This window comes from Cavia porcellus, unplaced genomic scaffold (assembly GCF_034190915.1).
Source record: "Cavia porcellus strain 051 isolate PalLab524CR breed Dunkin Hartley unplaced genomic scaffold, mCavPor4.1 scaffold_16, whole genome shotgun sequence".
Lineage (NCBI taxonomy): Eukaryota > Metazoa > Chordata > Mammalia > Rodentia > Caviidae > Cavia > Cavia porcellus.
Window position 1 is genome coordinate 20,619,452 of NW_026947499.1, and position 18,522 is coordinate 20,637,973.

Sequence of the window (18,522 nt, forward strand, 5' to 3'; positions counted from 1 at the left end):
TCAATAGAAACTGACTCCAAATTGGCTCACATATTAAAAATAGCAAAGCAATTATTATAGCTATTATTAAAGGACTGAAGTGAATGATAGTTATGAATGAACAGAGGGGAGTTCGTTGCTGGAAATTATAAAGACCTTAAAAAGGAGCTCAGAAAAATATAAGCCAGACATACACATACACATACACGCACTTATACAGCCCAATGAAACTTGAAAAATCAAAGGATTAAATTTTGAAAATAATGGGGGAAAAGAGAAACGGTATAAAAATTATGTCCCATTACCTCACTATGAACAGGAAGCAGGAGAAGAATTAACAGAATCTTTATGTGGTGAGAGAACCTATACTCAGTGAAATATCTGTAAAAAATATATCAGAAAATATTTTCCGATAAAAACAACTGAGAGTCTGTTACCAACAGACCTGCATAATAAAGGAGGCTGAAGACAGTTTTTTAGGGTCAAAGAAATACAGATAGAAACTTGAAGCTAAAATTTTAAATATAGAACATGGTGTATTTTTCTTCAATTATTTAAAATGCAACTGACTGCTTAGAGCAAAAAAATCACTATCACGTATTATAAGGTTTTTATAGATATAAGATACGTAAAAATAATGATAATATGAAAGAAAAATAGTTTATACTGATGCAAGATAATTACATAGAGTGGTATAATATTAACACTAAGTAGACTGTGATAGGTTAAGAATGCATACTGTAATCCCCAGAGCAGCCAAGAAGAATTAAAATGGATTTAAAACTATTTCTAGTCATATTAATGATGACATTAATTACAAATAGATTAAATACTAAAAAGGTAGCAATTTCCAGATTAGATAAAAAAATCAAGATCAGCTCTACATGCTCTATAAGAAACTTTAAGCTTATCTACAGGTGAAGCTAGCTATGTAATAATCAAGTAAACCTCAAGACAAGGGTTGTTAGCAGAGATAAAAGGCCTTAGGAGGCCATAGTAAGTATAAATGTGTAAGTTCTTAATATCAAAACTTTAAAATATATGAAGGGGAATGTGTAACAGGCAACTCACAGTCATAGCTAAAGTGGGTTTGTATTTTTTTTGGTACTGGTGCAGGGCCTTCATACTAAGCTTATACTTGGGCCCCATTCCTTTAAATTTTTTTGAGGCAGAGACTTTGTCTCTGTTTTCTGTTTTGTATTGTGAGATGCTGCCTCAACCTCCTAGAATGCTGGGATTACATGTGTATGCCACGACGTCGATCTACTGAAGATTTTAATACACTTTTCTCAGTATAGAAGATACTGAGTGTTTGTGTGCATGTGTGTATATAACTAGATGAACTAGACAAAATTCAGCAAAAATACAAACTAGTAATGTATTTCAAAAGATCGAAATCCCACAGGTTTATTGGGTCACTGTGGGCGTAAATTAGAAATCAATAGCAGTAAGATATTTAGGAAATTTCCAGACACTTGGAAATTGAATAGCACACTTCTAAATAATTCATAAATGAAAGAAAAAAAACTCATGAGAAAATCAGAAAATATTTTGAATTGAATGAAAATAAAAACACAACATATCAAAATTGGTGAGTTTCAGCTAAAGCAGGTTTTCGAGGGAGATATCTAAGTGGTTATAATAAAAAAAGTATAGTAAAAAATTATCAATTTAAACCAGTGATCTAAATTTCTATTTTAAGAAGTTAGAAAAGGTGTACCAGCATCAGCCATGCCAGCTGGGGAGAACCAGAAATGAAGCTATGCAGCCCCCTGTGCACCAGTGGTGGCACTGCCAGCCAGAGAGAACCAAAGGAGGTCATGTGCCACTCCCACCCCTCCTGAGCTAGCTGGTGTGGCGGCTGAAACATCCTTCTCTCCACCACCAAGCAACTGGCTGATTCAGAGGAACACAGGCTGAGAAGATAACAACTAAAGTAAAGAAACAACCTGATGCTTGTTTGATTGATTTTGCAAGCCCACTGCCAGTCGTCTGAGTAACTATTTAAAGGTCAACAATATGCAGTACAGTAACTGTTGTGGACTTCTTACTGTCTTATCACTGTTTTGTTTTGTTTTATTGTTCTGTTTTATTCCCTTTAAAATAGAGAAAGAAGATTAAGTTAAATTCAAAGTCATTAGGAAAAAGGAAATAATAAAGAATAGAAACTAAACTGGGCATGGTGGCATAGGTCTATAATCTCAGCTACTCAACAGGCTTAGGCAAGAGGATTGCAATTTCAAGGTCAATCTGGGAAATTTAGCAAGACTCTGTCTTATAATAATAATAATAGTAATAAAGTAAATAAATCAGGCAGGCAGGAAGAAAGAGGGAAGAATGAAGGAAAGAGGCAAGGAAAGGGTGGAATGTAGCTCAGAGATTGAGCATGAGAGTTCAATCCCACCACAGTATAGAAATAAGCAAAAACCAAAAACCAAAACAAACAAACACAAAACACAGGAATCAACAAATCCAAATATTAGTTCTTTGGAAATTGATAAGTCTTAGGCACATTTGGGCAATAGGGCAAAACCAAGCCAAACTCACAAACTACTAATTTCAAGAATGAAAGAGGAGTAATTGTTAGAGGTCCTACAGATTAAAAGACAGTAAGGAAAAGCTACAAACAACTGGCAGTAAGTAACAACTCAGATGCAATGGACAAGTACTTTGGAAAATACAACATAACAAAACTGCTGGGCAAAGAAAGTCTTAATAGCTATGCATCTATTAGGAACTCATTTAATAATGAAAAGTATTCCCATAAAGAAAAATCCACATCTAGTTTTACTAGTAAGCTATGTTAAATATTTAATACAAAAATAAAATTCAAATTACATACAAACTCTTTTAGAAAACAGAAAAATTAGTTTCTAAATCATTTTATGAGGGCAGAATAACTACCAAATCAAATTATATCTAAGACACAAGAAAATCATAGACCAATATCCTTCATAAGCGTAGATAGAAGAATCCTTTACAAAATATTAGCAGATCACACCCAAGTGATGCTTAAAAATAATGAAATATGACTGTAGTGGTTGCTACATTGTGTTAAGTTGAGAAGTTGAGAAGTTTAACCAAAGAACTCAGGAGGAGGCCAGGGTCCTCACTTTGTAAACATCTTAAGCTTGGGCAAGAGGAGGGCACAGAGATGGTGTGAGTGCTACACCCACCCTAAGCACCCTAAACCTGCTTACTATATAAGGGAGAAAAAGAGGCTTGTTCTCCCCCTTTTTGCTCCTGCTACTTTTGCTGTCTTATGCCACCTTGAATGCTGCCCCTGTGCCACACCACCTTGCCTTGGAGTCAGCTGATTATGGACTGAAACCTCCACAGACTGTGAGCTAAATAAATCTTTCCTTCCTTAATTTTGGGTGTCAGGTATTTTGTCCCAGCAATGAGAGAAAAGTAACCAAGACAATGACCAAACATGGTTTACCCTATGTTTGCAAGGTTGGTTTAACACTCAAAACCTGATAATTATAATTCTCTGCATTAACATAATAAAAGAGAAAAACCCCACGATAATTTTAATAGCTGCAGAAAAGCACTGGACGAAATTCAACTCTACAAAATTTAACTCCACTTTCCTGAAGATTTTAATTTAGCCCTCTGGTCTCCTACAATGCATAACAGTGGAATTAAATAGATGTTTTGTGGGGGAAATTTGTGCATGTTTGAGAGCTCTCAGGTTGGCACTTTAACTCCACATGGCTGATGCAAGTGATACAGGTTTCTCCATCTCCTAATAATGGCATGTGTCTGGAATTTTAATCTAGCTCTTGTTGCTCTGAAGTGCCCTAAGAACAGAGAAGAATTTCTTCCACATGGTAAAGAGCATAAAAACCCTACAGCTACCATCATATTTTATGTGAAAGATTGAACCCTTTATCCCTAAGACTGGAAATGATGCAAGAGTCCACTTTTACCACTTGTATTCAATGCTGAACCAGAATTATATACAGAGCGGTAGAGTAAGAAAACAAAAATGAAAACCAACAAGAAGCCTATATTTAATTCATGAAGATTTACACAGAAAATCTCAAGGAATTTACAAAATATGTACTAGAAGCAGGTAGGTGAATTTAGTCAGGTTCACAAGATATAATGTCAACTTAAACTATTTCTTTGTGTTAATAGCAAATGATTGAGAATTGGCATTATAAACAGTTCTGTTAAAAGTAACATCAAAACAACAAGCTTTTTAGGAATAAGCCTAATGAAAGACATGCAAGATCTCCACACAGAAGACTAGAAACCTGAAGAAATGAGAGGATATTGCCATCACATGGTAGAAGAATAAGGCAGCATAATGCTGTTTAATCCCATCACAGGGGCAGCAGCCCACAATTCCTAATCAGCTCCTAAAGGCCTGTTACTTACTTATTTACATTTTTATATGAGGTCTCACTGTGTTGCCCAGGCTGATCCCTAATGTGATTTTTCCATCTCAGCCCGCTGGTGTTTAGTCCACTTATATTTCCTGAAATTACTGATATGCCTGGATATGTGCCATCCTATCACAGTAGTTGTAAACTATTTAACGTACCCATTTTGTATTCTTTTCATTCCTTTTTAGATTTCTCTTGGGCTACTCATATATTTTATTAGTTATTTTGTATTTTCCTCCTACTAACATTACTTAAACATTCTGCAGTTTAGGGATTAAGTACATGTTTTATATATTCCGGGACAAGTTTTACTTTTGTCACATCTCCAATAATTCTAGAAGCTCAGAATATTTAATAGTTTGATTTAGAGTCTCGTTTTCTCTGCTCTTACTGTCATATATTTTACTTCTGTGTGTTATAAATCCACAGACATTTTTTCTTGTTGATGTTTTAAACAGTCAGTATTCACTTATATGTACACATATCGACTCTTTCTCATGCTTGACATTCTTCTCTAAAGTTCAGTTCCGTCTGGGTTATTTTCCTTCAGCCTGAAGAACTTCCTTTAGTGTTTCTTAAAATGCAAGTCTAATGTAGTGTATTCTTTCAAGCCTTGTACTTGCCAATAACATATCTATTTCATCTTCATTTTAGAGAACATTTTTGATGCATATTGAATTCTAGTTTCCTCTACCATTTGAAGATGTTGTTTTCTGACTTCCATAGTTTATGTTGAAGATTCTACCAGTCCATGTCATTTTCTTAAAGGCAATATGATTTATTTTCCTCTGGACGCTTTAAATATTTTCTCATTACCTTTAACTTTAAGCATTTTCACTAAAATGTAGTCTAAATATGGGTTCCTTTGCACTCATCCTGCTTTAATTCATAGGGATTTCTTGACTCTAGCCTGTTGAAAGATCTTGGTTATTATTTTTTCAATACTATTTCTATTCAACTTGTTCCCTTCTATCTCTAGTTTCATTTACACATATTATAACTTTGATTGCTCTTTATGTGTATCTACTTGTTTTGTTTATTTCAGTCTGGTTTTCAGTAATTGTGTCTTTTCTGTATCCAAATCAGTGTTAATCCATCCACTGAGGTCTTAATTTCACATATTTATTTTTCAATTCTAGAAAAAAATTTCAATCCTTTTAAAAAATTTTAATCCTCTGGTGAAATTCTCAATATTTTAATCTATTTTATATCTCTATTTTACTGTCTGTATTAATCATAGATATTTTAAAGTCCTAGTCTACTAACATCACCCTTGGGTCTAATTATCTATCTATCTGTCTATCTTTCTAATCATCTATCTGTCATAGAGAGGACATTCTTTTGCCTTGTACCTCTCTAGTTTCTTCATTAAGTATCATATAGACTTTTTAGCATGATACAGATATGCTTTATCACATTGAAAAGCACATCTTACGCCAAATATCTTTTCATTACCTGTAAGTATGTACATATAATTTTTCTTTTTTGATCTATTATTATGGTGAGTTATAATTAGTACATTTTATAATACTGAAGAGTCCTAATTTTTAAGGAGAAAGCACAGTTGGTAATGATACATTATATCATTCTTTTAATGTATTGTTGGATTTGCACCTAATATTTTGTTTATTTTTTTGTATTAATATTTAGAAGTCAGGTTAGTCTTTAATTTCATTATTTTTCTGTGCTATATTTGTTGTATTTTGGCATCAATGGCTTGAGCTCCCTAAAATGAGTATGTTTACTTTTTTCCCCCTATATTCTCTAACAACTTAATAAAACTGAAATCAGTTTCTTAATATTTTTCAGAAAAATGCATTTTTTTGGTACTAGGAATTGAACTCAGGACCTTGTACTTGCCAGGAAGGCACTTGTGCTGCTGAGTTAGATTCCCTGCCCCAAAAATGTATTTTCAACCATGGAATGGTAATACATAAAGGCAAATTCAAACACCGGCAAGGATGAGACAGATAAAGTAGACAGCAGACATGCACCTTCATGCAAGATAAAGGCAGTGTTTTAAAGTGAGCAGGGTGTGCCAACCTGGAATCTCAGCATCTTGGGAGGCTGGGCATGAAGATCACAGATTCAGGCCCAGCTGGGCAACTTAAAGAGACACTGTCTCAAAAAAAGCCCTTGGTTGGGGTGTGTGTGGAGGAGGCCCTGGGTTCAATTCCCAGTACTGAAAAAGGAAACTATTTTTGAGCCAAAACGTAGTTCACATTAAAGGTGCGTAGGATGGATATGGCTCAAGGGTGGCTAATGTGAAACCTTACAGAACAAGCCCTTCAGAGACAGGGACGTACCAGACATTATGCAGCATCACAGCTAATTTCATGGCCTCAAAATAGACAAGTCTGAGTTTCAGCCTCTGAGCTACTATTTTTCTGTTTGTGAAATGAGAATGCCAACTGTAAAACTTACATTTAACAGTTGTCATGAGGACTAAATGAGACGAGATAGTTTATGTAAATTTCCCCCAAAGAACTATTTGGTGGTGGGGGAGTATGATAAGCTGTGCTCATTTATACCATTGTGATTATTACTTTCTTTTTTTTTTAACAAGTGGAAACCAGTTTCTCTGTGACGATCAAAGCAATACATCTTCATTGCAAAATTGCAGTAATAAAAACCCAAAGACACAAAATCCTCCCAAACCAATAAGACTATATAAACAAAATAAGTCAACGTGATGGCCTCTCACTGGGGTGAGAGTATTAACTGATGTCGCTGACAGTGCTAACTAATGTGATTAGAGGAATACTTTACCTTGCTGTTATCATGAGCTCATTTTCAGAGGCCCTAGGCCGCAACCAGGTATATATGTTCATTGTGAACAGGGCACTGATACTGTTGAAAGCAGAAGTCAGGGAGGAGATGATGGTGGCACAGACTGCAGCCAGCATCAAGCCCTGTAGGCCTGGAGGAGAAAGAATATGTGTGGGGACTTCCACATCTTTGACCATGCCAGATGCCACAGGTCTCCGGAGGAACTTTTCCAACTACTAAATTTCCTCCTACAAAACATTCAATTTTACTTGGTGTAGAATTCTGCCCAAGATAGATTATTGCGTTACATCTTTTCTTGCTTTGTAACAAGACTTAACAGTTTCCTGCTGTGTTTTCATATAATAATAGGAGCTAGTATCTCCTGTGTGGTTAGTCTGTACCAGAAGATCTCTTCAGACATCAGCCTGTATCATCTTAAGTACAGTCCTGTGAGATGGATGCCACTGGCTCCCTGCTTTTACGTGTAAGGAGTGAGAGCTTCAGAGGAAGTTCAGACCACACGAAAGTGATGTGCTTCCCAGTGCCTCTGTGCCCTCATCTGTAGAGTGGGCATACAGGACCTTCCCCATTCAATTACTGTTAATATTAAGATACATTTAAGTAGATGGATTGGCACAGTGCCCATTATAGAGCAAGGACTCAACAGATGCTAGCTATAAACAATAAGCTGGTATTGCTACTTGGCCTGCTATGTGGGAGGATGTTAACTGCCCTGTTCGAAGATTTCTGTGTGCCCTTGGGACAGTCTGAGTGAGGATAACCAGAGTCCAAACCTGAAGCCTACTGTGGCAGTGCCTTAGTGTTGCAGTAGGAGCAGGCAGACATAGACTAAGGTCCTCGGACTTCCCTTCCTTCAACTGCCAACTTTTGTTTGCATCTTTGGCTGTTTGAAGCTGTGGAATTTCTGGAGGGGTAGGTGGGGAGCCCAGATAACTCACTTTCTGAACTGTGGTATGGTTAGTTTTCACTCAATCTGATTCCATCTATAGTGTATTTTATGGAAGTGTCTCAACTTTTCTAACCTATTCTTCTCCAGAACTAACACAGTCTTTTTTAAAGTCTGCCATTTCAGTAGGATTTGGGAAGAAAAATGTGATAAATATGTGAAGTCATTATCATCTCAAAAGCTCACTTGACCCTCAGTAATTGGTTATCTCCTTGCCTATCCCACTGTATGGTGAGCTCTTTGAGTGAAGGACTAGTTTCACTCATCTTTGTGTTTTTGTGGCTTAGAACAATGCCTTACACAGTGTAGACCCTATTTTGTGAATGAATGAGCAAGAGAATCAGCTCATCAGGTGACATAAATAATGTAGAAGATGTGTGCAGATTGTGCCTCCAAGAAGATATGCTCTACTAGGAGAGACAGAAAGAGAGAGAGAGAGAGAGAGAGAGAGAGAGAGAGAGAGAGAGAGAGAGAGAGAGAGAGAAGGACTTGATCCTTTTGTCAGGGCAGGCAAGACTGCCCTGCATGGTGCAAATGTGCCTTGTGCCTGGCAACCTGTATTTCCATTTAGAATGATGGACTAACTGGTAAGGAAGTTGCCCCCCAGAGTCCCACTCCTCACTGGTAACTTATATCCCTAGGGTCCAGGCTCCAATGGGGATGCCATGGCCCTCAGCAGCAGGGCTTATTTCTTACCAGTAGGTAGTAGTGATATCACCAGCCTTGGATAGGCGACGGGGCTACAACTGTGTTTGGCGCCGCAGTGCTTTTCACATTCTGAAGGTACAACACATGCCACTTGGTCTTTAAAAAGAAGTAACAGTCACATAAACACACTGGCCTTAAAGCTCTAACATATGAACCCGGGATAAGGGAAGTAAATTAAGAATTATATATTCACATGTAAATGTTAGATTTTAAGTCCACTGGTGGCTGCGTCTATTTATGATTCACCCATTCTTGGGAGCTGGAGCTGGAGGAAAGGGTTAGGACTTGGGCTTCTAGCAGTTGAATGAATTGGTCCTTCCACCAACTCACTGGGTCACCCAAAGCAGGTCACAGGCCCCAGTAAGCCTTCCAACGATTCTGGCTAGGTGTTAGGAAAGCCAGAGGATTATTTGCTCCATAATAACATGTGAACAACTCATAACCTTACTCTCCCTTAGATATGATAAAGTCATGAATTCAGAGTTGTAAGTTGAGACTCTAATTCCTGGTAGAGGGGTATATTTTCCAACGTACAGAGAACTACCAGCCAGGAGACCTGACAAAGCATTGCTTAACAGCTGAACAGTACATAGGGGAATGTTGAAACTAGTCTCAGTTAAAACTAGGGAAGAAATGGAGGCATGCCTCAGGAGCTCAGGAGCAAATTGGAGGAGGGATTAGTGTTAGAGATATTCATTGCATATGTTTCTTAGCACTGAAAAGCATTCTGTATTTTATTTTCCTGTGTTAAAAGCACTATAGCAAGAGACTCCCCCAGAAGCACCTACTTTGCTCCTGTGGCTACACCTGTCAGAGTAAAGTGTTCCATTAAATATATTGAATAAACAGACTTGTTACCCTGAAAGACAGAACAATCTATTAAGAATGAGGTAGTAAAACTAGCTAGTTGAAATGGCAGTGAGCTACAGTCATGGAATTATGATAAGGGGAAACACAATCATTAGGGAAAACACAAATGCTTTGATAGTATTTAATGTGGGCCTTACTCTGTATCAAGCTCACTTTGGTGGGTGCATGGAGCTCCCTCCAATGTGCCTGAGGCTGTGAGAAGCAGCAACAATATCTGTTATATCTTCTTGCAGTGCTTGGTACCCAGGGCATGCCTAGTATGATACTGGTGATATAATAGGAACAGCTCAGTCTTCTGCAGACTCTGTCCTAAAGTCATGGCTGAGCCCTGATAGAAGGAAGCTTTGACATATGAGAGAAGGCACTGATCTGGCTTTTTCCTGTCTGAACTTATAACCCTGGTACAGTACTTTCGATTTGTTGTATGCATCATTTGTTTGTGCTAGACGTCTGCTAAGAAGCATTCTGGGGGCACCCCAATGACCATTATACTATGGGAAACCTGATAACCCCAAATACACTGTATTTCTCTGAAAGAGGAATGGAGTGAACCCATTAGAATCAGAAGTTTACCTGGGTAAAAAGTGCGGCTGATCATTCCTGGCATCACCACGAGGAACATGGGCAACAGCTTCAGGTACCCATACAGAATGAAGCCAATTTTTATGTGAGATATGTTCTTGCCTGCCAGGGCCCGCAGGACAGAAACCTGTCAAAGAAACACAGGTGAGTGGAATGGATGATGGCTCTAACGGGACATGTAAAGCCTGGATGACCTCGGCACAGATAGGACAACTGTGACCTGCAGCAGCAGCAGCAGCAGCAGCAGGATGTGCCCTCTAGTGGGTGTCTGCTAAGCTGCTCACCAGCTGCTCACTTGTCCAGACATTTCTGGGCCTTTCAGGGCCAGGGAGACACATGTGACCAATGAATACGTTTTGTGCAGTACACGGCTGCCAGAAGGGCCGGGTGCATATGACTTTGGTCTCATTGCTAGAGCTGTACACCAATCATGGAAATGCTAGCCATGCAAGCTGTCCTCTGGCAAGGAGAAAACTACCTCTTGAAGGCCATAGATTGTTTCTGCCAGAAAGAATGAAGAAGCCTTTGTGACATCAAAGTAAAGATGGGGCCCTGGGAGTAAGGACTGTTCAGGATCAGGACCAAAATCATTTATCTGTATTAAAAAATTGATATAGCCCTTTAAAATGCACACTTTCCCAGGAAATGTTTCAGGACCCATTTCATGGTACCAGTTCTGCTAGAGGCAGATTCTGTGAGGTTTGGGGGAACGGTGTAGCGAGCGAGTGGAGAAGCACTTAGGATAAAAAAGAAACAACACAAAAACCACAAAACCCAACCAAACAAAAGTGTTAAGAGCACCAAAACAATGCACTAAAAATTATGCTCTTAAATAACATTCAAATAAAAAAGTGACTGAAAGGCATAGGATTTCTACAGCATTTACACTGTAATTTTATACTTACAAAAAAGCCCATAGGAATAAACAAACATGATCATAGTGGTTAACAGGGGGATAAGAGGATTAATAGGTAGGATTTTTATTTTCTTTTTTACTTTTCAAGTGCATTCTTTTAATAACAGGGTTAAAAAAACCCCAAATTCTTCCCCAAAAAGGTACTGATTCTTGGAAAATCTACTGGCCAGCCTGCTTACTGCTCTCTTAATGGAGAAGAGCTGCTCCTGAGCAAGTGGTGGACACACATGTTTCTCTTCTGGCTTTAGCTTACACCTGGGCATAGAAAAGGTGGTATCTTCTGGAGGGGGGTGAAGTAGCAGGACTAGAGCAGAAATATGACCTTTACTTTGAGGAGAATGTGACAATGAGGACATTAAATCATTCTATGTAGAAAGTCCTAAATACTTTAGTATATTATCATACATTACAAAGTGGGAGAAGGAAAGGATTATTGCTTACAAGTGGTGGTGGCCAAAGGATTTTTCATCAGTTTATTAGCTTTTTGTATAAATGTTTCTTAGGGTTGGGGATGTATCTCAATGGAGGGGGCCCTGTCTAGCATATTTAAAACGCTGTTTTATTCCAGCACTGTTAAAGAAATGTTATGGCTTGTATCTAGGTGTACGCCCAGGTGGCAACCCACTTTTCAGGTCTCCTCCTATCTCTCTCAAGAGCAGTCTCTTCCTCAGCAAAATTTCCTACTCTTACAAAAAAATACATTGCCCTCCAAAACCTCATGTGCTCATAGGTGGGGCTTTGCAGAGTTGGTTGTATCTAGGGCGTGTTATCTTGGGATTAAGGATGTATGGTACTAAATTAGTCCCCCTGTGGATAGTGGGAAGGTCCACCCTGGGTGTGGATGGTACCTACCATCCAAAAATTTTTTTGGGAGGGAGGCTTACTTCACTGCTTCTTTTGCTGCTTGTTGCTGATTGCTTTCTGCCTTCTTGCCTGCCATGCTATGAACTGTTTCTCCTCTGTGATGCCCCTCTGCCATGCTACCCTGCCTTGGAGTCTGCTAAGGAGTAAAACCTCTACAAACTGTGAGCCAAAAGAATCCTTTCTTCCTTTAACTTGCAGGTGTCAGGTATTTTGTCTCAGTGATGAGAAAAGCAACTAAAACAACAAACAAAATAATCACTCCCCCAAATTAAAAAAAGACACATTTTTTCTTAAATCATTTCATCCAAATTAGGAAGCTACATATTATACTTCTTTTTTAAACCTGTACAAATTTAAAATGGATATAATTTAAAGTTCAAGGTAAATCAATATTCCTTCCCTTGTCCTGAACGATTTGAAGTCCATAGACAGATGTAACTCTATATTGTGGTCTCATAGTTCTCTGGTTTTTATTTCCCATTGTAGAAATTACTGCTGTTTTTTATCCAAAGCTTTAGATTCTATTAGAGATAGCGGGAGGCATTATGGTAACCATTGTTGATCACCTTGTATTATGCTTTTACATTATCTATTATGCCCACCCTTTTGATTTGACTGACTCTGTTCTGTTATGTCACATTTGGTTCTACTCTCTTCCAAAAAAGTAATAAGAACTGTGGGGGCAACAAAACCCAAAATGTGTAATTGTCATTGTACAAAAGAGAGGAAAAGAAAGTGCTCTAAACGATATAACTGCATATATATTTAAGTGTATAAGATAGATAATGATATCACTGAGTTTTGTTGGATCACTGAACAGAACTGTTTGCAGTCTCACTGTTGGAATGTCCACTTTACAAGCTTTAATTTTGTAACTTGAACAATTATTTCTAAGATGACAATATGTAATCCATTAATTAGTGATTTCCTGTTTATTTTTCTGCAAATCTGTATAACTTGTACCCTTTCTCTGCTTTTTTTCTTTTTCTCCTTAAATAAAATTTAAAAAAAAAGAATGATAAAAAAGAATCTACTCAGATGCCTGTCAGAGTCTTTGCTAACTATTCCTTCTTGTTCTTAAGTGCCTCCATTTTCTGTATTACATTGCTAGGTCTTTTTTTAGGGAAGGTAATATTTTTATTTTGCCTTCTGTGTGTGTGTGTGTGTGTGTGTGTGGTAGGTACTGGGGATCCAACCCTGTGGTCTTTACTACTGAACTACATACCTATCCCTTTTAATTTTTTTTTTAAATTTGAGATAGGGTCTTTCTGAGTTGCCCAGGCTAGCATTGAAGTTGTAATTCTCTGGCTGCAGCTTCCTGAGTAGCTGGGATTTCAGGCATATCTTACCATATCTGGCTTGCCCATGTTTTCAAATAATACCTTAACTGGGCATGTAATTTGGAACTCACATTTCTCCCCATGTTTTGCAAAAAATTACTCTTCTATCTTGCGACTTAAATTGTAGCTGCTGTTGTCAGTATAACTGTCTTCTTTTATAAGTAATCTTTTAGATGATTTCTTAAAAATCTCTTTGTCTTTGATATCCAGAAAGTATGCATTTGATGTGTGGCACAAGCATTTTCTCTTTGTTGCTTCTTTCTTTCTTTCAAAAATGCCAATGAGATATATTTTAACTTTGTCTTCTATGTCATTTTCTTTCACACTTTGACTTTTTGTACTCTCTGGGTAATTTCTCTAGTTCTCTCAAATTACAATTTTTTCCTTTCAGCTATGTATAAGCTATTATATTAACAGTTACTGAATTTTATCTTCCATTAAGTTTACTTTTCTAGACATTTGAATTTATATGCTTGCCTGATTTTTTTATAGAATTTTAAAAGTTTTATTTAACTTCCAGTTTTATTTCTTTGTATTATCAAATACTTCAATTTTCTGAGGTTTGGGAGTACTGACTCTGTGTTTGCTTATTGCAGTTTGACTCATTCATGTTTTCTAGTTTGGAGTCAGCAGTTCAAGATGAGCAGGAATTTATTGATGAGAATCTTGCAAGATCGTAGTTAAGGGTTGTCTTAATTTGTTCCTGATGTATATTAGCTACTTTTTTCATTGCTGAGACAAAATACCTGACACCAACAAGTTAAAGGAAGAAAGGCTTATTTTGCCTCACAGTTTGTAGAGGTTTTAATACATAGTCGGGCGGCTCCAAGGCAGGGTGCCATGGCAGAGGGGCATCACAGAGCAGAGATAGTCAATGGCACTTTTTTTTTGTCTTTTTGAGACAGGGTCTCACTATGCAGTTCAGGCTGGCCTTGAGCTCACTTTGTAGCCTAGGCTGGTCTCAAACTCACAACGATCCTCCTGCCTCAGCTTCCTGAGTGCTGGGATTACAGGCATGAGCTACCACGCCCAGCTCATCAATGGCACTTTGAGCAGAAGGCAACAAGCAGTGAGCAGAAGCCTGCCTTCCATCTGTCCCTTTTATTTCATTTAGGCTCCTTCTGAGTTGTGTAACCCACATCCAGGATAGGGCTTTCATTATCGACACCCTTAATCCTAGTATCATCCCTTAATCCACATTCACACATCCTGGAACCAGCCGCGCCTCTGTAAAGCCCCAATTATGAGCATATGAGGCTTTGGAGGCACATCTAGATACAAGTTAAAACATGTTCAATATGAATTTTGGAGAGGGCATAAACATTGCAAATGTTGCTGGGGTACATCCTGCAGAGAATCTGTCATCACTGCTGACTGCTCAGTGAATAACAAATTATGGATGACTTCATATGCACTTGTTCATGTGAGGTTTGCCACACAGTTTAATTAAAAACCCAAATGTACAGGAAGCTAAGTCTGCCTTCAGGAATTCTCAGAGTAGAGTTTAGCACTTCTTGTAAGTCACCTCCAGGCACTTTTTTTGCTGTTGTTTTCCCTCTTGTGTGGTGGGCAGACTTTTTTGCTAGTGTGTAATTTCAATGAAGCTATAGGTTTTTCAAGACCACAAGCTCTACGTGAAGAATTTGCCCTTTGCTCATTAACCTATGGCCTTTCTCCTATTTCCACCAGGTTGTTTCTCTAACAAATTCCTTTGGCTGAGAATTTTTTTTTATTTTAAAGGGGGTAAAATTAAACACAACAAAATAGAACCAAATAGGACATAAGAAAGCAATGTAAGAGATATAAATTGCAAAGCTAGACGACCTTCACTACAGATCTTCACTATCATATTGTCTCTCGTTTTCTTCCAAATAGTTGTCCATGTCTTAGCATACAGAGATTTCATACAAAACAACATAGTATAAAACTGATCCAAACAGAATGAGAAAGGCCTTTTAGGTCTTCAAAACCAGACAATAGGGAAGTCACTAATGGCTGTTGTAGAGTCTTTGGTTCTCTTCAAAATAGCTATCCATACTTTCATGTATATTGAAGTTCAACAAAACAAAACAAGCAGGGGGCAGGGAGGGGTTGCTTAGTTTCCCAGAGTTCCAGGTCCCAGCATGGTGCAGGTCCCAGTAAACACTGGTGGCTCCTGTCCTGGGCTGCCGCAGCCTGCCACACTCACTGGTGTAGGTCCCAGTAAACCCCGGTGGCTCCCGTCCTGGGCCACTGGAGCCTGCCACACTCATGGGGGGCAGAGGGGTTGCTTCAAGCTGTTTCTTTCTAATGAATTGACCATTCACTGCCCAAGTTCTGAAATGGCCAACAGACCATAGAAAGACATATCTTTAGGCTCCTGCTTGAACCAACAGCATCAGGAAGCTGCTGGCCTTGATTCAGGGCCAGTCGACTGAGAATTTGATAAATAATAGAAATTTATTTTTCATAGTTCTAAAAGCCAGAAAGTATAAGATTAAGACAGTAACAGATTCTGTGTCTGATAAGGGTTTAATTTTTGCTTTGCAGATAAAGTCTTGAACACTGTCCTTACATGCTAGGAGGGGCGAAGCACTAATCCCATCTATGAGAGCAGAACCTTCATTGTCTAATCACCTCTTCAAAACTTTTTTAAAAACCAAATCTGGGCAGGCATGGTAGCACATGCCTGTAATCCCAGCACTGTGGAAGACCAAGATAGGAGGATCACAAGTTTGAGCCTAGCCTGGGCAATTTAGTGAACACTTGTCTCAAAATAGGCAATAAAAAAGGCTAGGAATATAGTTCAGTGTGAAGGCCCTGGGTTCATTCCTCAGTATTGCAAAATAAATGAATGAGAGAGAGAAGAGAGAGAGAGAGAGAGAGAGAGAGAGAGAGAGAGAGAGAGAGAGAGAGAGACAGACAGAGACAGGGAGACAGGGAGAGTGAATTTTACTCAGCATTCTAGGAATTTGTATTGGAAGGTAGTTCAGGAAATATAAACAGAACTTCAGGGGAGAGTTTTCAAATTATGATTATAGAGAAGTTGAAATATATAGAAAAATTTAAAATATTTTCAAAGTGGCACAATTAAAATACATAGGTATCATGGGTATAGCTCAGTGGTAGAGATTATGCTTAGCATGGTTCTGGGTTTAATCCTCAACCAAGAAAAAAGTCTCCCCCCAAAAACAAAACCAAAACCCCACAATAAATAGATGGGATTGGAGGCAAACAAAAATAGATACATTACAGAGAATAGCCATATACTGTGTTCCCCGTCTCCTCCTGTCTCCTGTTTTTCTTACTCAGTACATTTTACAGCTCCTTCAACATTCTATAAATACATCTAGTCTGCTGTTTCTAGCTGCTACACTTATAGCACTGTGTCACTCCTCTCATTTCATCTATAAACTTTACAGTAATGATACAATATGGTGATGAATACCTTATACACAGTTTCTTGGGAACTTGCGTGAGGGCATTTTAGGTAGACTCTTGGAATCATCACTGCTAGGTAACAGAGCACAATATACTTAAATTTTTATTGATTGATTGAGACAGGGTCTTGCTATGTAGTTCAGGCTGACCTTGGTGTTGCCCAGGCTGGCTTCAATCTTACAGAGATCCTCCTACCTCAACCTCTCAAGTGCTGGGATTATAGGTGCACAACATCACACCTGGTTTACATTTTGTTAAATTCTGGCAGATTTCCCTTCTAGAAGGGAATGAACTAATTTATATTCTTACCAAAGTATACAAGGGTTTCCAGACATCTATAACTCTCCCTAAGAGTTGGCATCATGACACCTTCTAATGTTTGCAATCTCATGACTTTAAATTGTACTTCTCTGATAACTATGTTATATGTTTATTGGCACTTACATTTGAAAATTTTTTTCCTATAAATTTTCTGTCACTATCTTTTGCCCACATTTCTGTTAGAGCTCCTTTTTCTTGTCGATTTTGTTTTTAGTCTCTTGTCATGAGAAACATTTATAATAATCTCCCCAAACTTCTCATCTAGCAGTTTTGTCTATGATGTTCTCTGTTAAAAAGTCCTTATATTGGGGATTTAGCTCAGTGGCTTAAGTGCCTGCCAGGCAAGCTCGAGGTCGTGAGTTCAATCCCTGATACAAAAAAAAAAAAAAGTCCTCATATGAATCCAGGCAGGTGTGGTGGCACACACTTGTGATCTTGGCACTTGGGAGCCTGAGGCAGAAAGATTGCTGGGATTTTTGAGGCCAGCCTGGGCTACAAATTGAGTTCAGCCTGAATTGCACAGTGAAACCCTGTCTCAAAAAGACAGAAAAAACAAGTCCTTATATGTAAAGTGATCAATATGATTTGTACTTCTCCTCTGTCTAAAACATATTCTCTAATGTTATCATTAGATAATTTGCTCTAGAAGATATTTTAAAAATCATCTGAAGTCTACCTTTGAAAGAGTGTTAGTCAGCTTTCTATTACTGCACCAAATACCTACATTAATCAAATTGTAAAGGAAAGTTTATTTTGGCTCACAGTTCTGGAGGTTTCTGCCTATGATCAATTGGCCTGTGGCTTTGGGGCCTGTAGGGAAGCAGCATCCCATGGCAGGAGCATGTGGTAGATGAGACTGCTGACCTCATAACTGCCAGGAAGCAACGGAGAGAAGAAGAGGGTATCAAAGGCACACTCCAGTGCACTTGCTTCCATTAGCCCCACTTCCTGTGAGTTCCATACACAGGAACTAGTATCACAGGCTGTGGATCAATCCTTCAATATAAGAGCATTCAGGAGATGCTCTAGATCCTGACTATGACAGTTAGGTGGGAGCAAAGTTTTGTTACTCGAAAAGTAAGCTGGTTTTTCTAATCTCATTGAAGAGTTAGTAACTCTCCCATTGACTCATGGAGCCTCATAAGTATTTGAGTTTATCTCTGTACTTGTTATTTTTTATTTCATTAGTCTCTCTGTCTATTCTTGATAATGTAAAAAATTTTTCTTATTGCTTCTTGATTTAAACATCTTGTAGGTTTCTCTTTTGCTCTTCATTTTCAAACTTTGGTTAGCTATTTGGCATGGTTTTCTTCCACATAGTGTTTAAACTCGATTTATGGTGATATAGCACAGGAAAGTGCACTAAAAATACACAGTATAAAAATACGCAGC

At 38.2% G+C, this 18,522-nt stretch overlaps 1 protein-coding gene and 1 non-coding gene across 3 annotated transcripts in view; both read right to left on the minus strand.

Moving 5' to 3' along the window:
* Window positions 1–18,522, minus strand: part of LOC100719270 (sodium/glucose cotransporter 1-like) — a 77,422-nt gene that overhangs the window by 10,751 nt on the left and 48,149 nt on the right. For both annotated transcript variants that reach the window (XM_063225878.1, XM_063225879.1), the window contains 3 exons: window positions 10,261–10,396; window positions 8,806–8,913; window positions 7,143–7,293 (listed from right to left, as the gene is read on the minus strand). In XM_063225878.1, coding sequence (XP_063081948.1) covers window positions 7,143–7,293; window positions 8,806–8,913; window positions 10,261–10,396 — 395 coding nt within the window. The remainder of the gene's footprint in view (window positions 1–7,142; window positions 7,294–8,805; window positions 8,914–10,260; window positions 10,397–18,522) is intronic.
* On the minus strand, window positions 15,664–15,798 carry LOC111754086 (small nucleolar RNA SNORA2/SNORA34 family). Its single transcript, XR_002788812.1, has one exon. It is a non-coding gene; the product is annotated as a small nucleolar RNA SNORA2/SNORA34 family (small nucleolar RNA).